Source organism: Pristiophorus japonicus, unplaced genomic scaffold (genome assembly GCF_044704955.1).
Source record: "Pristiophorus japonicus isolate sPriJap1 unplaced genomic scaffold, sPriJap1.hap1 HAP1_SCAFFOLD_907, whole genome shotgun sequence".
NCBI lineage: Eukaryota > Metazoa > Chordata > Chondrichthyes > Pristiophoridae > Pristiophorus > Pristiophorus japonicus.
This window is the reverse complement of record NW_027254832.1, coordinates 128,626-153,483: the sequence shown is the minus strand read 5'-3', so window position 1 is coordinate 153,483 and position 24,858 is coordinate 128,626. Positions and strand designations below refer to the sequence as shown.

At 46.4% G+C, this 24,858-nt stretch overlaps 1 protein-coding gene across 1 annotated transcript; it reads left to right on the top strand.

Moving 5' to 3' along the window:
- Positions 1-3,113: 3,113 nt before the first annotated feature.
- On the top strand, positions 3,114-22,134 carry LOC139257750 (derlin-2; the record flags this gene model as incomplete). Its single annotated transcript, XM_070874615.1, has 7 exons — positions 3,114-3,154; positions 7,633-7,698; positions 8,550-8,623; positions 8,857-8,950; positions 9,507-9,702; positions 14,507-14,597; positions 15,379-22,134. Coding segments are annotated over 7 exons (668 nt in total), but the record flags the coding sequence as incomplete, so codon positions are not given.
- Positions 22,135-24,858: the final 2,724 nt, after the last annotated feature.

Genomic DNA, 24,858 nt, shown 5'->3' with positions numbered 1-24,858 from the left:
ATAGAACTACTGTACACGGGAATGGACAGATCAGATAGAACTACTGTACACGGAATGGACAGATCAGATAGAACTACTGTACACAGAGAATGGAGAGATCAGATAGAACTCCTGGACACAGGGGAATGGACAGATCAGATAGAACTACTGTACACAGGAATGGACAGATCAGATAGAACTACTGTACACAGGAATGGACAGATCAGATAGAACGACTGTACACAGGGAATGGACAGATCAGATAGAACTCCTGGACACAGGGGAATGGACAAATCAGATAGAACTACTGTTCACGGGAATGGAGAGATCAGATAGAACAACTGTACACAGGGGAATGGACAGATCAGATAGAACTACTGTACACAGGGGAATGGACAGATCAGATAGAACTACTGTACACGGAATGGACAGATCAGATAGAACTACTGTACACAGAGAATGGAGAGATCAGATAGAACTCCTGGACACAGGGGAATGGACAGATCAGATAGAACTACTGTACACAGGAATGGACAGATCAGATAGAACTCCTGGACACGGGGGAATGGACAAATCAGATAGAACTACTGTTCACGGGAATGGAGAGATCAGATAGAACAACTGTACACAGGGGAATGGACAGATCAGATAGAACGACTGTACACAGGGGAATGGACAGATGATAGAACTACTGTACACGGGAATGGACAGATCAGATAGAACTACTGTACACAGGGGAATGGACAGATCAGATAGAACTACAGTACACAGGGAATGGACAAATCAGATAGAACTACTGTACACAGGGAATGGACAGATCAAATAGAACTACTGTCCACGGGAATGGAGAGATCAGATAGAACTACTGTACACGGGAATGGAGAGATCAGATAAAACTACTGTACACAGGGAATGGAGAGATCAGATAGAACTAATGTACACGGGATGGACAGATCAGATAGAACTACTGTCCACAGGGGAATGGAGAGATCAGATAGAACTACTGTACACGGGGGAATGGACAGATCAGATAGAACTATTGTACACAGGGAATGGACAGATCAGATAGAACTGCTGCACACGGGAATGGACAGATCAGAAAAAAGAAATAGACTTGCATTTATATAGCTGGAAATCTCAGCGGGTCAGGCAGCAACTGTGGGAGAATCAGATTTAACGTTTCGGGTCGATGACCCTTCATCAGAACTGGTGACTGTTTGAAATTAACAAATTCTTAAGGAGCACTGAGAGGGGGAGGGAAGGAAAGAACAAAAGGGAATGTCTGATAGGGTGGAAGACGGGAGAGATTAGAGAGAGAAAAAGGAATGATGGGCTGACTTGAGATGGTAATAGCAGAAGTTAGAAAAAGATTAGATAGGGTGTGAATGGCAGGATAATAATTAGCTGCCATGGGAAACAAAGAGAGAAACAATACATCCGAGCAAAATGTGGGCAGTGGTTAAAGTCTGAAATTGTTGAACTCGATGTTAAGTCCAGAAGGCCGTAAAGTTTCTAACCGAAAGATGAGGTGCTGTTTCTCGAGCTTGCGTTGCGTTTCATTAGAACAATGTAGGTGTCCGAGGGCAGAGAGGTCAGAGTGGGAGTGGAGCGGAGAATTAAAGTGACAGGTAACCGGGAGCTCGGGGTCACGCTTACGGACTGAACGGAGGTGTTCCGCAAAGCGGTCACCCAATCTGCGTTTGGCCTCCCCAATGTAGAGGAGACCACATCGTGAGCAGTGAATATAGTGTACTACATTGAAAAAAGTACAAGTAAATCGCTGTTTCACCTGATCAGTATTTTGCTTTTGCATTTATATAGCGTCTTTCACGACCACCGGATTTACAGCCAGTTAAGTACTTTTGGAGTGTAGTCATTGTTGTAATGTGGAAAACGCGGCAGCCAACTTGCGCACAGCAAGCTCCCACACACAGCAATGTGATAATGACCAGATAATCTGTTTTAGTGATGATGTTTGAAGGATAAATATTGGCCAGGACATGGGATAACTCCCCTGCTCTTCTTCGAAATTCTGCCAATGGGAACAGTTGCTCTCTACTCTGTCCAGACTTCTCATGATTTTGAACACCTCAATCAAATCTCCTCTCAATCTTCTCTGCTCCAAGGAGAACAATCCCAGTTTGTCCAGTCTATCAATCTAAATTAAGCCCCTCATTTTTTTTTTTTAATTTATGTTTATTCCTACTTTATGTTTTCTCTCCATAAACACGTCCTCAATTCATGCTAATATATTACCCCCAATCCCATGAGACCTAATTTTGTGTAATAACCTCTTGTGTGGCACCTTACCGAATGCTTTTTGAAAATCCAAATACACTACATGCACCCTTGATCAGCCCTACTAGTTACAACCTAAAGAAACTATTAGTTGTGTCAAACATGATTTCCCTTTCATAAATCCGTATTGACTGCCCAATCGTATTATGATTTTCTAAGTGCCCTGTTACCACAACCCTAATAATAGATTCTAGCATTTAACCAACTTACAGGTACAACGTCTGACATCCGGAATCCTTGGGGCCGAGTCTGTGCAGGTTTTTGGGTTTTTCCGGATTTCAGACAAGAAAATCAATAGTCTTGAAATCCGGACTCCTCGGGACTGAATCCATGCCAGATTTTGGGTTTTGCTGGATTTCGGACCTCACTGTTCGCCGAAATGTCCAGTTTTCAGACAATTCCGTTTTTAGGAATTCCGGATTTGGGATGTTGCACCTGTACTAATGTCAGGCTAACTGGTCTATAGGTCCCTGTTTTCTCTCTTCCCTCCTTTCTTGAACAGCGGGGTTACTTTTGCTACTGTTCTAGAATCTAGGAAATTCTGGAAAATCAAACCCAATGCATCCATTATCTCTACAGCCAGCTCTTTCAAAAACCTAGGATGTTGGCCATCAGGTCCAGGGGATTTGTCGGCTTTTAGTCCCATTAATTTCTCCAGTCCTATTTCTTTACCAGTACTAATTTCTTTAATTTCCTCATTCTCACTAGACCCTTGGTTCCCCACTATTTGCGGAATGTTTCTTGTATCTTCTTCCATGAAGACAGGATTAATAAACCTAGTAGTAAAGGATCCTGTCGGAATGAGAGACTGTAACATGGTTGAATTTCGAATTCAGTTGGATCTCAAACCAGGGTCCTAAATAAAGGAGACTGCCAGGTATGAGGGCAGAGTTGGCTAAAGTAGACTGGGAAAATAGGTTGATGAGTGGTGGCAGACATTTAAGGAGATATTTCATAACTCAACAAAAATATATCCCATGAGAAGGAAAGGCTGTAAGAGAAAGGATAACCATCCGTGGCTAACTAAGGAAATAAGGGATGGTATCAAATTGAAAACAAGGGCATACAATGTGGCCAAGACTAGTGGAAGGCCAGAGGATTGGGAAACTTTTAAAAGTCAGCAAAGAACGACTAAAAAATAAAGAGAGGGATGGTGACAGATTAGGAAAGGGGAAGTGCAACGAGACCTGGGTGTCATGGTTCATCAGTCATTGAAAGTTGGCATGCAGGTACAGCAGGTGGTGAAGAAAGCAAATGGTATGTTGGCCTTCATAGCTAGGGGATTTGAGTATAGGAGCAGGGAGATCTTACTGCAGTTGTACAGGGCCTTAGTGTGGCCTCACCTGGAATATTGTGTTCAGTTTTGGGTCTCCTAATCTGAGGAAGGACATTCTTGCTTTTGAGGGAGTGCAGCGAAGGTTCACCAGACTGATTCCCAGGATGGGACTGACGTATGAGGAGAAACTGGATCAACTGGGCCTTTATACACTGGCGTTTAGAAGGATGAGAGGGGATCTCATAGAAACTTGTAAGATTCTGATGGGACTGGACAGGTTCGATGTGGGAAGAATGTTCCTGATAATGGGGAAGTCCAGAACCAGGGGACACAGTCTTAGGATAAGGGGTAGGCCATTTAGGACTGAGATGAGAAGAAACTTCTTCACTGAGTTGTTAACCTGTGGAATTCCCTACCGCAGAGAGTTGTTGATGCCAGTTCATTGGATATATTCAAGAGGGAGTTAGATATGGCCCTTACGGCTAAAGGGATCAAGGGGTATGGAGAGAAGCAGGAAAGGGGTACTAAGGTGAATGATCAGCCATGATCTTATTGAATGGTGATGCAGGCTCAAGGGGCCGAATGGCCTACTCCCGCACCTATTTTCTATGTTTCTATAGATTATGAAAGTAAACTAGCATGAAATATCAAAACAGATAGTAAGAGTACCAGGTACATAAAAAGGAAGAGTGGCAAAAGTAAATGTTGGTCCCCTGGAGGATGAGACTGGGGAATTAATAATGGAGAACAGAGAAATGGCAGAGACTTTGAACAAATATTTTGTATCGGTTTTCACGGTAGAAGACACTAAAAATATCCCAATAGTGGATAATGAAGGGGCTATAGGGAGGGAGGAACTTAATACAATCACTATCACTAAAGAAGTAGTACTTGGTAAAATAATGGGACTAAAGGTGGACAAGTCCCCTGGACCTGATGACTTGCATCCTAGTGTCCTAAAAGAAGTGTCTGCAGAGATAGTGGATGCATTGGTTGTAATCTACCAAAATTCCCTGGATTCTGGGGAGGTCCCAGCAGATTGGAAAAATGCAAATGTAATGACCCTATTTTAAAAAAGGAGGCAGACAGAAAGCAGGAAACTATAGACCAGTTAGCCTAACATCTGTCATTGAGAAAATGCTGGAAGAAGTACCAGGACATTTGGAAAAGCATAATTCAATCAAGCAGAGTCAGCATGGTTTTATGAAAGGGAAAACGTGTTTGATAAATTTTCTGGAGTTCTTTGAGGATGTAATGAGCAGGGTGGATAAGGGGGAACCAGTGGATGTGTATTTGGATTTCCAGAAGGCATTCGATAAGGTGCCACGTAAAAGGTTACTGAACAAGATAAAAGTTCACGGGGTTGGGGGTAATATATTAGTATGGATAGAGGATTGGCTAACTAACAGAAAACAGAGAGTCGGGATAAATGGGTCATTTTCCGGTTGGCAAACAGTAACTAGTGGGGTACCACAGGGATCGGTGCTGGAGCCTCAACGATTTCCAATCTATATTAATGACTTGGATGAAGGAACCGAGTGAAATGTAGCCAGGTTTGCTGCTGATACAAAAATGGGTGGGAAAGCAAATTATAAGAAGGACGCAAAAAATCTGCAAAGGGATATAGACAGGCTAAGTGAGTGCACAAAAATTTGGCAGATGTAGTATAATGTGGGAAAATATGAGGTTATCCACTTTGGCAGAAAAAATAGAAAAGCAAATTATAATTTAAATGGAGAACAATTGTAAAGTGCAGAGGGACCTGGGGGTCCTTGTGCATGAAACACAAAAGTTAGTATGCAGGTACAGCAAGTGATCAGGAAGGCATTTATTGTAAGGGGGATAGAGTATAAAAGCAGAGAAGTCCTGCTACAATTGTACAGGGTAGCAGTGAGGCCACAGCTAGTGTACTGCATACAGTTTTTGTCTCCGTATTTAAGGAAGGATATATTTGCATTGGAGGCAGTTCAGAGAAGGTTCACTAAGTTGATTCTGGAGATGAGGGGGTTGACTTCTGAAGATAGATTGAGTACGTTGGGCCTATACACATTGGAGTTCAGAAGCATGAGACATATAAGATAATGAGGGATGCAGAGAGGATATTTCCACTCAGGGGAAACGAAAACTAGGGGAAATAGTCTCAGAATAAGGGGCCGCCCATTTAAAACTGAGATGAGGAGGAATTTCTTCTCTGAGGGTTGTAAATCTGGAATTCGCTGTCCCAGAGAGCTGTGGAGGCTGGGTCATTGAATATATTTAAGGTGGAGATAGACAGATTTTTGAGCGATAAGGGAATAAAGGGTTATGGGGAGTGGGCAGGGAAGTGGCACTGAGTCCATGATCAGATCAGCCATGATCTTATTAAATGGTGGAGCAGGCTCGAGGTGCCAAATGGCCTACTTCTATTCTTATGTTCTTAGATACAGAATATTTGTTTAATGTTTCTGCCATTTCCTTATTCGCCATTATACTTTATCCTGCCTTTGCCTGTAAGGACTCACATTTATTCTTTTTATATACCTATGGAAGCTTTTACAATCTGTTTTTATGTCTCTTGTTAGCTTGCTCTCATTCTATTTTCTTTCTCTATCAATTTCTAGGTTATCCTTTGCTGAATTGTAAAATCCTCCCAATCCCCTGGCTTGCTACACTTTTTGGCCATATTATCAGCCTCTTCTTTTAATCTAATACAGGTTGAACCTCCCTTATCCGGAACTCCTTTATCCGGAACTACCCCTCATCCAGAACCATTCCCAGCCACCATCGGGTGGTGCATGTGCAGAACTCCGACATGAACAAATTGAAGTCCTTCCTCGCTGCCAACTCCCGCAATTGCTGGCCTGATCCCGCGATCCACCCCCCCCCCCCCCCAAAGATCGCTCAACCCCAAGCCCCGATATCCCCTTGCTCGGTACCTGTACTATCAAGTTTAACGAGACCACCCCTCGTCCGGAAAAATTCCTTATCCAGAATAGGTCAGGTCCCGAGGGCTCCTAATAAGGGAGGTTCAACCTATGATATCTTTACCTTCTCCTGTTAGCCATAATTTTTCCCGTGGGTTTTTTATTACTTAAGAAAATCATAGCACGGAAGGAGGCCATTTCGGCCCATCGTGTCCGTGCCGGCCAACAAGAGGCTATCCAGCCTAATCCCACTTTCCAGCTCTTGGTTCGTAACCCTGCAGATTACAGCACTTCAGGTGCACATCCAAGTACTTTTTAAATGTGGTGAGAGTTTCTGCCTCTACCACCCTTTCAGGCAGCGAGTTCCGTACCCGTGTTGATCTGTTTTATCCTACAATTCCTATGCTTACTTGCGCGTAGCACTGGGAATAATACAGTGATTACGACCTTTGGGAACCTGCTTTTTCACTTCCTCCTACACTTCCTACTACCTCGTGAAACTCTGTGACTACAGGATTTGAACTCTTTTCTTTCCTGTGTCATTGGATCCCACGTGGACCACGACTTCTGGCTGTTCCCCCCCCCCCCCGAATGTTCTGCACCAATGTTCCCTCTTTGGGTATGTGGCCCCTTTAATGGGCTGTACGGCCCGTTCAAAAAAATTATAATTTTTCCATTTAAAAGCCGGTGAGTGATCTGCGTGGGACCTCCAGAGCAGCCGCGCAGCTTAGCAGGATTGTTGTTCGCCCTCCCAGTGATGTCCTTTACCCTGGAACCAGGGAGGTAAGACAGTGTGCGGGACCCACATTGGAGGTTTGGAGGTTGCAGGAACGCCTGCCCACTTCCCTGACTACTGATTCCCCTATGGCCACTGCATTTCTACACCCTGCTGTGCCCCCCCACCCCCCCGTGCAGTCATTTGCTCCACAGTGGCTTGGATGCGCTCTAAACTCCACTCCCCCAAGGTATCGTCACCCTCACGAGTCTTCAGTGCTGAAAACCAAGTGTGATGTATTTCATTACTGTTGGTGGGAGCTTGCTGTGACAAAATTGTCTGCCGTGTTTCCTAACAGTGACAATACTTCAATAAGTACTTTAGGACGGTTTGAGGATATAAAAGGCAGCTTCATTTGTTTATTTATGAACATTAATAAATGTTTATTTTATTTCTTTCAGCAATTAGAAATAATCACACCATTCCAGCTGTACTTCAATCCAGAGTTAATATTTAAACACTACCAAGTAAGTGCAGTGCTTATTACCCTACTGCATTATGGCACGTGGACAGTATATAATCGCCTTTATTATTGCTTCGGTTCCTAACATTTCCGCTGCAGCAATAGCTATTCGCATTATGTGTAAATGTGTTTAATGTAAGAATCATCTTCACCTCATTGGACTGACAGTTAGTAGGGTGGTTGCTCTCTGGGAGTTCTGTGAATTATAACATTAGCAGTAAGAATCTAAAATCACTATGTTGAAGTAATTTGATTCTTATTGATTGCTGTGGTGTCTTTAGTAAGTTACTTGATGATTTTGCCTTGCCCGCCCCCCCACCCCATTTTCTGCTGTCCCTGTGCTGTGCATCATTCCCTGCTCCCAGATGCATCTCGATGTAATTGGCCATGAGTAAGGCCACACAGGTTTCCTGACCTCCACTCAGCTGCTGCCTCTCACATCAGATCAGGAGCTCGTTTCCTGGAGATCGCAGGTGTGAACCAGAGTGAGGTGCTGCCCCTACACCGTGTCCCTCACGAGGCTTCTGCGATCATTTCCAGTTGACAATTGATTTGGGACGCCTTTGTTCTCCTTACCTGCCCGCTGCCCTCCTTGCCGCTCTCCAAAGGTGTTGATTCCTTGCTGGGTGGCGATGGGCGGGTGCTGGGTGGCGTTTTCCTCCTTTCTCCTCAAACTAATGTCTTAAATTAAGTAACATTTAAATATAGTTCATGACTTTAGCAGACTGAACATCTGTTCAAGCTGTGACTGGACTGAGGAGAGGAGCAAGGAACTTTAAATAAAAATGATCTCGTTTACATGTGTCGATTATATTTCCTATTTGTAACGTTAACCTATGTGTTCTTTTCTTATAGGTTTGGAGATTAATTACAAATTTCCTGTTTTTTGGTACAGTGGGATTTAATTTTTTGTTTAATATGATATTCCTGTATCCTTTTGTCAGCTGTTGAAGTTACAAGTTGAAGTTTCCGAAAACTGCTTTTTGGATGAGAATCAGAACGTTCTGTTTCGCTAATGACAAAGTGTCTGTTTACAAATTGCATTTGCAACTGATAAAGATATCTGGTTTAAGGACAGTGTTTACTCCCTCCAGAAACACTTCCTGCTTGCCACCCTTTTATTTTGATACAGCTTGCCTTTTCTTAACCATTGTAACTGCAGATATCGATATTGTCGGATGCTTGAAGAAGGGTCGTTCAGGGGTCGAACCGCAGATTTTGTCTTTATGTTTTTCTTTGGTGGATTTTTAATGACCGTATCCTTCAGCCTTTGTTTAACAGCCTTTAAATATTTTAACTAATTATATATCAAACTGCTTTCGCTGATCCGTTAATTACCTGAATGTACTTAATGAATATTTAAGAAAGGTTAAGATTTGAAGATGCAGGAATTCTGTCACCGTTCTGCTTTAGATAGAATGAATGATTTGTCGGTTTGCACAAGTTTCAGTCCCTTTTCTCCCAATCGCCTTCTGAAGCTGTTGATGTCCTGCTGGGGTCTGGTTCCACAGGCATCCTCTGGTACCTCCTTCAAATGGGTCTCGTCCCGCCATTGCAACGTGGGGGGGGGTCATGGCTGATCTGATTTCCACCTGATATCCTCAACACCATTAGGCACATGTCACAGGAGGGTAAGCCTCACATAAATGGCTAACCAGGGCAAACGTTCTCTCCTCACCCATGCTGCTCCTTCCCTCCCCGGCCTCTCTTCCCCTGTATGTTAACAACAGCTAACCTGTGTTCTAAATGCGGACACAATTCTGACAATCTGGTTGAAAGTGTCGCCAGTTATTTGCCTTAACTTAGTGCCAGATCTTTGGAATGTTTGTCAATCTAGTGTTCCTGGGCCAGGCCTTCACTATAATGTTAGTGTACATATGGAGCAGAAGAAATCCTTATGTCAGGATGAACTTTTTTGGGCTCCTTAATTTTCAGGCTCCCTTCCTGCCCTGGGTACTAATGGGCTTCTCATTGTTGCTTGGTAATTCAATCATAGTGGATTTGCTAGGTAAGGAAACACATTGATTGCCAGTGGTATTTGATTTTCAGTGTCCATACGTGTAGGTCATATTTTATCATTTTGCTGTCATCATTTGGGGAGGAAACCGCGGATACTTTATACCATGTTTATACCCGTGCTTTTCTCCATCCAAATACCAGGCCCACGGGTGACTGGAGGGCATAAATTTATCATCACCAAAAGGAGGACAAAGGGCAAAAAAATTGATGCAGTTGGTTGTTAGCTCGTGGAATGCCTGACCAGAAACATCGGTGGGAACAGAATCCATGTCGGCTTTTTAAAGGGAAGTGGAGTGATAATTAAAAAGAAAAATGTGAAAGGCTATGGGAATGGGACAAGTACAGAGCTCTTTCAGATGGGCCGAATGGCCTTGTCTTGTGCTGTAAAATTCAAATTTTTAGAAATATATCTGAGGCTCCCATGATCTTTTGTTAGCTTCCAGCCTTCTATCAATGCAGCAAGACGAAAGGTCGCAAACTGGGAATAGACTCCATCCGGCATTGACTTCTGTGTCAGATGGGAACTCTGTTAACCGCAGCATCAGACATGCTGTAAGAAACCCTGCATCGTTCATCCCCAGCAATCCCAGACCAGCAGCAGCCAAATCACCCAAACACCTGGCTAAACAGCGCATCTCACACTCCTTGGAGCAGTCAAACTGGGCTATCTGTGAAGTGACAGTGGCACATGAAACTCAAGACGTGCATCTCCTTCATACACAAGCAGTAATCAATTTAAGGTGGCCGTGCGGAAATATTAACGCGAGAGATTGTGATGATTTACGACGGCAGGTCTCCAGTCTGTCTCGGCATTGTGTGGATAGAAGTCTGTCTTCGGATTGGTCAGCTGGATTTTCAATAAATTAAAGCCCTCATGCACTGTCTGAGTTTCCCTAGCTTCTACATTTTTCATAAGTTCTGTCAGCTCTTCACACTCTACACTCCAGCACAGCAGTACTTTTAGGCTGTGGGCTGTGCACTGTTTTAACTATACTTTGATTTGTATGTGGAGTTACAAATGAGGAAGAGTGGCAGTTTATTGAGTGTAAATAGTGTTCCTCATCCTTCGAATGTGGTTCAACTTTACATGCAAACTTCCACACATCTTCCTGTTTGGTTGTCTTTCTGGGATAGTCCAGCCTGAACCCAAATCATGTTCCTTTAATCATTTGTTTCCAGTTTATTTGGGCTGCTTCCCTTTTTATCTAATTGAAATTGGTTTTCTTTCCAGTTAGCTACCTTTATCTTTTGAGTGGTTTCCCTCCTTTCCGTTTTATATTGTACCTAAATATCTCACCGTGGTCACTGTTTTCCGAGTTGTTCCCCTATTCCCCTGCCCTTACATGACCACTTCATTTCCTGCAGCTCGATCAAACACCGCCTCCTTCGTAGTTGTAAACAGTTCTGCCAAGAATTGTACAAATTGCTCCAATTCCTTGCCACTTGCATTATTCTTTTCCCCAGTATCTGGATAATTTAATTCATCCATTATCACGTTACACCTTCACTTTTCCCTAATTTGTCCACATATCCTTCTCTCATCTCTTTTCCATTGTTCAGCCAAGTGTCACACACATTTCCTTTATTCCTTGGCTCCAACCAAATAGAATCAGCTGTTGTCCCATCCGCTGTATCATCGCTCTGTTCTTGTGCTGCACTGGAATCTTTGATTAACGTGACTACCAGTCCTCCTTTGTCTCCCAACATTATCGCTCTAAATTGCATCCCGTTCTAGAAACATAGAAAGCAGGTGCAGGAGTAGGCCATTCGGCCCTTCGAGCCTGCACCGCCATTCAATCAGATCATGGCTGATCATTCCCTCAGTACCCCTTTCCTGCTTTCTCTCCATACCCTTTGATCCCTTTAGCCCTAAGGGCCATATCTAACTCCCTCTTGAATATATCCAATGAACTGGCATCAACAACTCTCTGCGACAGGGAATTCCACAGGCCAACAACTCTCTGAGTGAAGAAGTTTCTCCTCATCTCAGTCCTAAATGGCTTACCCCTTATCCTTAAACTGTGACCCCTGGTTCTGGAGCTTCCCATTCTTTCGAAGTTACAGTAATATGCAAAACTAGAGTTTGATGCAGTCCAATCTTTGTGTAACGCTCCACCATTTCCTTTGTAAGCTGAATAGAACCTCATAGAAATATGAGAGAAATGAACAACCCTTGCAGGAAGAAATCCCAAAATCTTACAGCTTCCTGTCTATTTTGCTTTCCTTTCTGTTTTATCATTTCACTTTCCTTTCCTTCACATTGCTCGTTACTCTCCCAGCTAGGAAAGTGATCCCAGCCTTGCACAGATCCATCCTGTACAGGCCACTCCTGCCTGGTCCCGATGTCCCAGGATTCCGAACCCTACATTATCTCTCCAGCTATGTATTTAACTCCTATACTGACTGGCACTTGGTCCCTCGAGGTCCTGCTCGATCTATTAATTGCCGAAACTCTGTTTGCAGGATTCCAATCAATTCCTTCCTTTTCTTAAAATCTTTTTACTCGATTGATAGCCTGAGGATTTCAGAGAATCTTTGCTGTTCCCAAAATGAAGATTGGATTATCAAAGCTTTATTTCAAGCAAGTCTCCCATTTAAATGAAAATTGATCCTTTCTGTTCTGCACAGCTCCCTTAAGCAACACCCAAGTATTAGCTTGACTTTGCTGGAAGCAGTCCCGTTTCTGAATCAAAAGGTCATAGCTTCAAATCTCACTCCAAAGGTTGAGCGTATAATCCAGACTGGTACTTCAGTGCAATTCTGAGGGAGCGCTGCCCTGTCGGAGGGGCAGTACCGAGGGAGCGCTGCCCTGTCGGAGGGGCAGTACCTAGGGAGCGCTGCCCTGTCGGAGGGGCAGTACTGAGGGAGCGCTGCCCTGTCGGAGGGGCAGTACTATGGGAGCGCTGCCCTGTTGGAGGGGCAGTACTGAGGGAGCGCTGCCCTGTCGGAGGGGCAGTACTGAGGGAGCGCTGCCCTGTCGATGGGGCAGTACTGAGGGAGCACTGCCCTGTCGGAGGGGCAGTATTGTGGGAGTGCTGCACTGTTGGAGGGGCAGTACTGAGGGAGAGCCGCACTGTCGGAGGGGCAGTGCTGAGGGAACGCTGCACTGTCGGAGGGGCAGTACTGAGGGAGAGCTGCACTGTCGGAGGGGCAGTGCTGAGGGAACGCTGCACTGTCGGAGGGGCAGTACTGAGGGAGCGCCGCCTTGTCGGAGGGGCAGTACTGAGGGATTGCTGCACTGTCGGAGGGGCAGTACTGAGGGAGTGCTGCACTGTCGGAGGGGCAGTACTGAGGGAGTGCTGCACTGTCGGAGGGGAAAACCCCATTCCTAGTGCTCACTGATCCAAGGATCTTCAAAGCTCTTGGATTCCAGGATCGCTCCGTCTCAGCACCTCACATGGTGTCCTCAGAATACTGTGCAGTGTTCCCAAAATACCCCCCTCTGCCACTCCCTTAGTACTGCCCGTCCCAACAGTGCAACGCTCTCTACTGCACTGAAGTGCCTGTCAGGATTATGTGCTCAGCTTTTAGAGTGAGGCTTGAACCAATGGGGGCCGAAATTGCCCTCTGCCCCAAACAGGGCAGATAATTCGAATTAAATGATTATTCTCCGCCCGAATCCATGGGATGGAGAATAGAGGGATTTAGCCCTCTTCTCCTCTGTGATTACGTTGGGGAGGTGTTTCGGGAAGAAGTGGGTCGGGAGCGGGGCGGAAGGCGGGTGATGTCATCAGCGCTGTGTTGCACTGATGCGTAGCAGAGTTCCTCCCCTTCAGTTAAAAGGGAGGGCCGCTGCGAGCTCTGTAGCCACTGGGCCACCAGGGATGGATTCGGCCGGGACAGTGGCCTGGTACCCAAGAGGGGGTGCTGGGCTGCCTGTTGGCGGCCTGGCCGAACCTGTAGCCACCATTGTCGGGCGACTTCATAGTCGGCCGGCAATTAAAATAAAATGGCGGCCGCGGTGGAGCGCTGCCCAGCCTCCGGCAGCTTCCCGCCGGGAAAAGCTGTTGGGGGCATCAAGCAATTTCCCCCGCGGAGCAGATAGGGATTGGCGCGTGCTCGACAGGGCGGGAACACGGGCGGGGTGGAAACCCCTTTCCACCGCTCCCCGCCTGGGGGCAATTTCTGATGGGTCAGCCCATCCACCTGTCCCCTCTTAAGAGGCACTAATGGGCATTAAGGAGGGAGGCACATTTGGCCCCCATGACTTATCTCAGACCTCTTTTCCAGTGCTCTGAGACCCCAGTGCCCCTAATAATCCTCGGTACATATAAAACCTCCGACTGACTGTGAGCAACGACACAGGAGTGGTTTGATGCAGTAGATAGGGAGAAACTGTTACCACTGGCAGGGGGGTCGGTAAGCAAAGGGAATGGTTTTTAAAAAAAATGCAGTGGGATAGTGAGAGATTCCTATACACAGCAAGTTGTTATCTGGACTTCACGAAAGGGCGGTGGAAGCAGATTTAATAGTAACTTTCAAATGGGAATGGATAAATACTTGAAAAGGAAACATTTGCAGGGCTATTCAGAAAGAGCGGGGAGTGGGACGATTTGGCTCGTGCTCTGAGGCAGCGCAGGCACGATGGGCTGAATGGCCTCCTGTGTGCAATGGTTTTATGATTCTAGGTAGCCTGAAAACACATTGCGGGTTAATGGTAATACCCAGCAAGTGACTTCTGATGGCAATGTTCCTTTGTTAAATATTGGGAGGGAAGTAATTTAAGGTGCTGCTGCTCTGTATGCGGTGCTGGCTTGTACTTCTAACTTTATCTGGCTGTTGTTCGACTTTAGGAATCGCTGTCGGCCATATCTATTATTTTTTGGAAGATGTATTTCCAAACCTGCCCGGTGGGGGACGGCTGCTCAGAACTCCAAGCATTTTGTAAGTTGTTTTTTTACTGAAGCAATTGTTGAGTGTTCGGGAACCAGTTCCAGAGCGAACCTACAGGGTGCATGTGTGTGTGTACAGCAGCAGCTGAACGGTGGCAGTGGGGGTCAAATATCAGTGAATCTGGCCTTCCACAGGCCTGAAAGAGTGGAAAATGCTCATGATATATGATGTGATAGTGATTTATTGGAGATGCCTTGTATCTTCACGGGGAGCCTCGCTGGCTGCTGCCCCTGTGTGAGCCTGGAGATGTGCACTCCCTGCATGGTTATCAAATTGTCGCAGTATGCTTGGCAAAATAAAGGGCCCATTGCCTTCCCCACATCCTCTTCAATTATAGCCTACCTCTAATCTCCCCCTCAGATGCACCGTCACTGCCCACTACTACCTCTTCAAATATCTCGTCTAGATTACAATCTTCCCTCAGAACTAACACTACACTAACGGTGTCAGTAATTATATTGTATGTGAGTGCAGCATGCTTTCCCCTTTGTTCTCCTCACAGTCAATCACTCCGTCCTCCTCCAGCTCTCCTCTCTATTCTCTCCCAAAGTACTGACGAGGCACACTGGTAGCAGGGCAGAGGTTGGTGTTAGTGTGGCCCGTATGCTTATACTCCCTCCCCCGGCCCCCTCCTCCCCCGGCCCGCTTCCCCCCCCCCCCCCCCCACTTCCCTCCCCCGGCCCACTCCCCCCCCTGCGCCTCGCTGCAAGCGCTATGTGATGCTGTTTGTTTTGTCACTGATTCCGGTAATGGGTTCTGTTTCCCACCACAGGAGAGCTGTTTTTGATGTTGCCGAAGAAGATCCCAACTACAACCCACTGCCTGAGGACCGACCTGGGGGCTTCAACTGGGGCGAGGGACAGCGACTCGGAGGCTAGTCACAAAGTGAGTGCAAGCCGCACGCTCTCTGCAGTATCTCCGAGGATGTATTTGTTCTATTTTGCCTCATTACTGCTCCTCGTCACCCTGGTTCAGTTCAACGAATAAAGCCTTGCAGATTGACAATGACCCCACCAACCAGCAAGCAGTTCCTGCGTCATGGATACATGTCGACTCTCGGTGGTGAATTGCAATTGGCCAACAGTGACTGTAGCTTTGTCTCTTATACTGGAATAGCCTGACGTTTCAATGAGACTTATTCCATGGATATCTGAGTGTTCACATTAATCGTCTCCCGGAAGATCAAGTCTCTGAGGTTACATTCATCCCAATTGTGTGTAGCCATTATTTTTATATAACTGATGGTTTTTATGAACTGCTGTAAGTATTCTTTTACAAGGAAAACAGAACTCAACTCATCAACCTCTCTCTGATCCTAGACATTAAATTCCTGAGCAAAAAGACAACAGATGGAGCCTTTGATCTGTACTGAGCAGGGTTAATGCAGGAATGTGTTGCCTTTACACAGACTAAGCACAGTCCACCTCTAGCTGAATCCTGCAATTCATGTCAGTCGGATCACTCTAGCCTGTCAGTATTGGTTCAACAGACTAACCCTTTACTTTTGCCCTGTTTCCAGCTGCCGCCAGAAGCATGTAATCTGGCCAAATACACCTTAAGATAATTACCCAGCAGTGGTTTTCATACCCATTTCACATTGGCACAGTGCCTGGCATCTCGGCAACGGTTACCCGTGGCTGGATCTAGGTAGAATGTTAGCTTGTGAGATGTTACTGTGAGGTGTACAGACCCACACAGTATGGTGAAGTTTAAGCTGTTGCCCTGAGCAGTGGGGAAGCACTTGTTAGTTGAAATGATTTGATACCAAAAGTTCCTCGGGTACCTTGAATGTAAATGGGAGGGTGAGATGGTATCTCTAAACTAATCCTCTATTAAATTCTTAAACATGAGTTAGCAACGCTCGGCTGTAAAGGGGCTCTCAAACAAGCTGGTTACAAATCTGTTTAGTTCAATCTGGTTAATAAAGATACCCGGGGTCTGCATTAAAACGGCCTTAGTTCAATTATCTCCATTAAATAAAGCGTGTAGGACACAGCTCTTGTGTCCTCAATTTCCCACACTGGTCTTAGCTGGGCTTGTGCCCACACTGAGGGAAACTGATTTCTTCTTGCGTGGAGTTCCCTGCCCCTTGTTACAGAGCAGGGTTTTAGATTCCTAGGTCCAAGAACACATAGCAAATGCCATCAGCACAAGGGGGCGAATGACGGGAACAAAGTGGACTGGACAGCTGAACGGTGCACCTCAGATAATAGAACTTCATGCCAGGAATCGTGCTGGGTGGGACAGGGGGTGGGGGGATTGTGGGCAGGAGAGAAGAGGTCAAATCAAAAATACAGTACTTAATTGGCTGTAAAGTGGTTTGGGGCGTCGTGAAGTTGTGAAAGGTACTATATAAATTCAGTTTGTTCTTTCTAAACCTAGTAGTCACAATTCTAGGAAGGTGATCTCGGCCCTAAATTTTGGTACTGTAAAATCCTTCATTCTCACTGGGTTTTACTTTCATTGAACCTTGTGTGGAACTTATTAATGAGTAGGTGAGTCAGATAGGGCAGGCAGGTCCAGGTTAGAGCCCCCTTGTCTGTGCTGTGCTAACATAGAAACATAGAAAATAGGTGCAGGAGTAGGCCATTCGGCCCTTCTAGCCTGCACCGCCATTCAATGAGTTCATGGCTGTCCAGGTCCCTCTGGGGGTGTACATTTGCAGACGTCAGATGGGGGATGGACCAGGCTCAGCTGTAACGGTGTCAATCATCTTCCTACGTGATTAATGAGCAGAAACCAATGCAGTTGTACCCATAAGCCTTTACATGGGTGCCCATGAGCCTGGGCATCTCTTGGAGATAGAGCCACTCCATGGGCCTACTACCCAGGGCGTGTACCCCAGTATCCCACATGGGCCTGTACCCTACAACCAATGGGTGTGTACCCTACAACCAATGGGCTTGTACCTCAGTATCCCATGGGCCTGTACCCTACAACCAATGGGCTTGTACCCAGTATCCCACAGGCCTGTACCCTACACCCAATGGGCTTGTACCCAGTATTCCACATGGGCCTGTACCCTAAAACCAATGGGCTTGTACCCAGTATCCCACATGGGCCTGTACCCTACAACCATTGGACTTGAACCCCAGTAGCCCACAGGTCTGTATCCTACTACCCAGGGCGTGTACCCAGTATCCCACATGGGCCTGTACCCTACAACCTATGAGTGTGTACCCCAGTAGCCCACAGGCCTGTACCCTACAACCAATGGGCTTGAACCTCAGTATCCCACATGGACCTGTACCCTACAACCAATGGGCTTGCATCCAGTATCCCACATGGGCCTGAACTCTACAACCAATGGGCTTGCATCCAGTATCCCATATGGGCCTGAACCCTACAACCAATGGGCGTGTACCCCAGCATCCCACAGGCCTGTACCCCACTACCCAGGGCTTGTACCCCACAGGCCTGTACCCTACAACCAATGGGCGTGTACCCCAGTATCCCACATGGGCCTGTACCCTACAACCAATGGGCTTGAACCCCAGTATCCCACATGGGCCTGTACCCTACAACCAATGGGCTTGAACCCCAGTATCCCACATGGGCCTGTACCCTACAACCAATGGGCTTGTACCCAGTATCCCACATGGGCCTGAACCCTACAACCAATGGGCATGTACCCCAGTATCCCACAGGTCTGTACCCTACAACCAATGGGTGTGTACCCCAGTACCCCACATGGGCCTGCACCCTACTACCCAGGGCTTGTACCCTAGTATCCCACTGGCCTGTACCCTACTACCCAGGGCTTGTACCCAGTATCCCTCATGGGCCTGTACCCTACAACCAATGGGCTTGTACCCAGTATCCCACATGGGCCTATACGCTACAACCAATGGGCTTGTACCCAGTATCCCACATGGGCCTGTACCCTACAACCAATGGGCTTGTACCCAGTATCCCACATGGGCCTCTACCCTACAACCAATGGGCTTGTACCCAGTATCCCACATGGGCCTGTACCCTACAACCAATGGGCTTGTACCCAGTATCCCACATGGGCCTGTACCCTACTACCCAGGGCTTGTACCCCACAGGCCTGTACCCTACAACCAATGCGCATGTACCCCAGAATCCCCACAGGCCTGTACCCTACTACCAATGGGCTTGTAGCCAGTACCCCACAAGGGCCTGTACCCTGCTACCCAGGGCGTGTACCCCAGTATCCCCACAGGGCTGTACCCTACAACCAATGGGTTTGTACCCAGTATCTCACATGGGCCTCTACCCTACAACCAATGGGCTTGTACCCAGTATCCCACATGGGCCTGTACCCTGCAACCAATGGGCGTGTACCCCAGTATCCCACAGGCCTGTACCCTACAACCAATGGGTTTGTACCCCACAGGCCTGTACCCTACAACCAATGGGCTTGTACCCCAGTATCCCACAGGCCTGTACCCTACTACCCAGGGCTTGTACCCAGTACCCCACATGTGCCTGTACCTTACTACCCAGGGTGTGTACCCCAGTATCCCCACAGGCCTGTACCCTACTACCAATGGACATGTACCCCAGTATCCCACATGGGCCTGTACCCAAAAGGTTGAAGCCTTTGAATCAGTTCACCCTTGTACAAACCCAAAGCCAGCAAAGTGCTTTGGATATTTTTAATCATAAAATGTGATTCCCATAAACAGATGGTTTGATGATTGTGAAGCTGTTGGCTATAACCTCTGGTTTTGTGTTTCTGTTTACAGCAGATTGTCTGGTTTAATATGTACAGAGAGCTGCATTCTAACTGATGGTTTCTTCTTTAAATCTTAGCGTTGTTTGACAGTGTGCAGGAATCTCCTTTTTATTTATTCTGATGCTCACTTATCACTTTAATGAAAGCCTTGTGATGGAAATTAAATTATTTTAGTTCAGATATTTCTCTCCACTCCTCCATACATATGTTCCACCCTAGGTACTGCTGACTTGGCAGCTATACAGCCTGTGGGAGAGGGGGCTGAGAGACAACAGTCAATGCACAAATTTCTCCTTGTGGGAGAGGGGACTGAGAGACACCAGTCATCATGCAGATATCTCCCTGAGAGAGGGACTGAGACACACCAGCCAGTCATCATGCAGATATTTCCCTGAGGGAGGGGGACTTGGGGACCAGTTGTGTGAAGAAATGTCAGCCATGTGGCCCAATGGTAGCACTCTCATCTGAGTCAGAAGGTTGTGGGTTCAAGTCCCACTCCAGAGACTTGAGCACAAAATCTAGGTTGACACTTCACTGCAGTACTGAGGGAGTGCTGCTCTATCAGAGGCCCTGTCTGCCCCCTTGTGGGGCTGTAAAAGATCCTATGACACTATTTCGAAGAGCAGGGGAGTTCTGCCGGGGTCCTGGCCAACATTTATCCCTCAACCAACATCACTAAAAAAAAAATAGACTATCTGGTCATTTATCTCATGTTTGTGGGATGTTGCTGTGCGCAAATTGGCTGTCACGTTTGTTACATTATAACAGCCATGGATGACAGAGAGCCGGCATGGGTTTGGAAAGGGTAAGTCATGCCTGACGAACCTGATTGAGTTTTTTGAAGAGGTGACTAAAGTAGTGGACAGGGGAATGTCTATGGATGTTATTTATATGGACTTCCAGAAGGCATTTGATAAAACCTTTCATAAGAGACTGTTAACTAAAGTTGAACCCCATGGAATTGAGGGCGGATTATTGACCTCGTTAGGAAATTGTCTGAGCGGCAGGAGCCAGGCAGTGGGGATAATGGGCAGGTTCTCGAATTGGCAGCATGTGACTAGTGGCGTCTCGCAGGGATCTGTGTTGGGGCCGCAACTATTCACCGTATTAATGATTTAGATGACAGGATAGAGAGCCACATATCCAATTTGCCGATAAAACAAAGATAGGCGGCTTTGTAGGCAGTGTAGATATAAGCATAAAATTACAAAGAGATAATGGATTAAGTGAATGGGCAAAACTGTGGCAAATGCATTTCAACATGGTCAAATGTGAGGTCATCCACTTTGGACCTAAAAAGCATAGAACAGGGAACTTAATAAATAGTGAAAAGCTAGAAACAGTGGCAGTCCAAAGTGACTTGTGGGTCCAGGTACATAGATTATTCAAATGTCATGAACAGTTACTGGAAATAATCAAAAAGGCTAATGGAATGCTGGCCTTTTTATCTAGAGGACGAGAATACAAAGGGGTAGAAGTTATGCTGCAGCTGTACAAAGCCCTGGTTAGACCACACCTGGAGCACTGTGAGCAGTTCTGGGCACCACACCTTAGGGAGGATATATTGGCCTTGGAGGGAGGGCAGCGTGGGTTTACCAGAATGATACCCGGACTCCAAGGGTTAAATTACGAGGAGCGATTACACAAACTAAGTTTGTATTCCCTAGAATTTAGCAGGTTAAGGAGTGATCTAATCGAGATATTAAGGGGAACTGATAGGATAGATAGAAACTATTCCTGCTGGTTGGGGAGTCTGGGACTGGGGGACAGAGTCTAAACATTAGAGCCAGACCTTTCAGGAGTGGAGTTAGGAAACATTTCTACACACAAAAAACGGTATTCTCTTCCGCAATCGGGAATTGGTGTTGGGTCAAATGTTCGTTTTAAATCTGAGATTGATAGATTTTTGTTAACCGAAGGTATTAGAGGATATGGGCTAACGGTGGGTATATGGTGTTGGGTTACACAACAGCCATGATCTCATTGAATGGCAGAAAAGGCTCGGGGGGTGGGGCTCAATGGCCTATTCCTACTCCTATGTTCCCAACAGTGACTACGCTTCAAAAGTTCGTAAAGCGCTTTAGGGTGTCCTAAGGTTGTGAAAGGTGCTGTATAAATGCAAGTGTTTTTTATTATTTCTAACATTTAGGAGCCTGGGTGATTCCGTGCACTGCCTTCCTTTGTAGTTCAGTGCCGGGGCAGTGCCCATGTTCCCTGCTTGGTTTCAATCACTGGTTGCTGTTGGAAAACATACTTGGAAAGCAGCTGGGGATGTTGGGTACGGGAATGGGATACAGGTTCCACATCCAGGATGCTCCCAGTCCCAGGGACATTAGGAGTGTTGGTAACTGTTGGATGTGCTAAAAGCTGAGTCCTGCGGAAATAGCGACCTATTTCTGAGACCACCTGCCTGCTTATTAAAATGCACATGCAAAATTGTATTAAAAATCTGATGTAATGCAAATACTAATTACAGTAAGCTGCAGCCCATCTGGTCTGATGGGATAGGTGAGGGATCTACTGTGGACCGTTTGTACTTTTTTATTCTCACAATAATGTTCTTTAGTTGGGAAGAATGTATTCTTGTGTATATATTTCCAGATTATTTTTATTATAAATTGACAGAGTTGTATCTGTTGGGCTGTAGAAAGCCACCCAGTTCTGTTTTCTGTGCTAAACCTTAATTTAATGTTTCTGGAGGGATATGAGCTGCTTTATATTACCTAAAGAATCAGTTAAAATCGAATTCCTGTCAGTAACATTGGCCTATAAGGGTGAATGTATTATACAATCTGGCTGTGTTTCTGAGTATCTTTGTATAAAATGCTTGTGGAAATAACCTCCCTCAGACCCTGTTGAAGTTTCGTGCTGACATTGATAGCAGTGCTTTTCTAGAGGGCCGGACCGGACCAATTTAGCAACACAGGAGGAGGCTATTGAGGCCCTGGAGCCTGTTCTGCCATTCAGTTAGATCATGGCTGATCTGTACCTTAGCTCCATTTACCCGCCTTGGTTCCGTAACCCTTAATACCCTTACCCAACAAAAATCTACCATCTCAGTTTTGAGATTTTCAATTGACCCCCCCCCCCCTAGCCTCAACAACTTTTTGGGGGAAGAGTTCCAGATTCCCACAGCCCTTTGTGTGAAGACGTGCTTCCTGACATCACCCCGAATGGCCTGACGCTAATTTTATATACCGCCTTGTTCAGAACTCCCCCACCAGAGGAAATAGTTTCTCTCTACCCTATCAATTCCTTTAATAATCAGAAACATCTCGATTAGATCTGAGCATAGTTCTCCAGATGGGGTCTAACCAGAGCTCTACAGCTGTAACATAACCTCCAGCCCTCTTGCGATAAAGGCCAACATTCCATTATTTTTTGTACCTGTCCAGCTTTTAGTGATTTCTGTACGTGGACCCCTAAATCTCTCTGCTCCCCCACAGTTCCTAGTTTCTCACCATTTAGAAAATTCTCTGATCTTTCTTTCTTTCTTCGGTCCAGTGTGGTTGACTTTGCACTTTCCCACATTGAACTCCATCTGCCACAGTTTTGCCACACTTAGTCGATGTCCCTTTGCAACTTTCTGCTCCCATCTACACAATTTACTGTGCCACCTAACTTAGTGTCATCAGCAAACTCTGATACACGGCTCTCTCTTCCTTCATCCAAGTCATTTATAAATATAGTGAAAAGTTGAGGCCCCAGTACAGATCCCTGGGGCCACTTGTCACAACCTGTCAATTTGAGCACATGCCCATTATCCCTACTCTCTGTCTCCTACCTCCGAACCAATTCCCTACCAACATCAATAGTGATATATCCTTACTATACAGTATAAATGCACACGAGGCCCATACTTGAGAGAAGGTCACTCTGTGACCAGTTATCTTGATTACCAAGACCTCAAGTGATGAAGTTGGGTGGAGCTTCCCCTTTTATACCTGAAAGTCCAGGTTAGGAATGTCTCCCACAAGTTCGCCCCTTGTGGTCAATGTTCTCAAGGTGTACAACTTAAGTCAGATTATACATGGGTTACAATGATAGTTGAATACATGACATCACCTCCCCCTGCCCCCCCTCTCCCCCCAAAGTCTTATTGGGATCACAGGTTAATTCTCTCTGGTGGTTTACGCTCCCTTGCAGAGCGCCTGAATTGGGGCTCCGGTTGTTGGACGCTGGCCTGAGTGTCTGCTGTTTGCGGTGCCTCAGGCCTGTCCGGACTGCCCACAGTGACTGGGCTCTCCTCCCTTTGGTTTCGGTGTTCGGTCACCTGTGGTGGAGTAAACTCTACGTCGTGTTTTTCCTCTGCACCTTCTATGGGGTTGCTGAACCTCCTTTTAGTTTGATCCACGTGTTTGCAGCAGATTTGTCCATTGGTAAGTATAACTACCAAAACCCTATTCCCCTCTTTGGCAATCACAGTGCCTGCAAGCCATTTGGGCCCTGCAGCATTATTAAAGACAAAAACAGGGTCATTGACATCAATACATCGCGCCCTCGCATTCCTGTCATGGTAGTCACATTGTGACTGACGCCTGCTCTCAACAATTTCTTTCATAGTAGGGTGTATAAGGGATAACCTGGTTTTGAGCGTCCTTTTCATTAGCAGCTCTGCGGGTGGAACCCCTGTGAGCGAGTGTGGTCGGGATCTATTGGCCAACAGGAGGCATGATAAGCGGCTTTGTAGGGAACCTCCTCGGATTCTGAGCATCCCCTGTTTGATTAGCTGCACTGCTTGTTCTGCCTGGCTGTTTTGAGGGCGGCTTGAACGGTGCCATTGCCTGCCATGAAGTCCTGGAATTCAGTGCTTGTGAAGCACGGGCCATTGTCGCTGACCAAGGCATCCGGTAGACCATGGGCGGCAAACATTGCCTGTAGACTTTCAACCGTGGCAGAGGATGTGCTTGAATTTAAAGTGGCACACTCAGTCCATTTGGGGTAGGCGTCTACTACAACCAAAAACATTTTTCCCATGAAAGGACCTGCGTAGTCCACATGGATGCGTGACCATGGCTTGGCGGGCCAGGACCAGGGGCTAAGGGGAGCTTCCCTGGGTGCGTTGCCCAGCTGAGCACACATGTTGTACCTGCAAACACAAAGTTCCAGGTCTGCATCTATCCCTGGCCACCAAACGTGTGACCTGGCAATTGCCTTCATCATGACCGTGCCCGGGTGCTCATTCTGATAAACACCTCTCTGCCCATCTGGGGCATGACTACTCGGTTTCCCCACAGTAGGCAATCGGCCTGAATCGAGAGTTCATCCTTGCGCCCATGAAATGGTTTAAATTCCTCAGGGCCTTGTTGTCGGCCAAAAGGGATGTTAAGGGTTTGTGATCTGTCTCCAGCTCAAATTTCCTGCCAAACAGGTACTGGTGCATTTGTTTTTACTGCATATACACATGCGAGCGCTTCCTTTTCGACCATCCCGTAGCCCGTTTCTGCCTGGGACAGACTTCTGGAGACATAAGCTACCGGCTGTAACTGACCATTGGCATTCACTTGCTGAACACACACCCGACCCCATAAGATGACGCATTGCACGTGA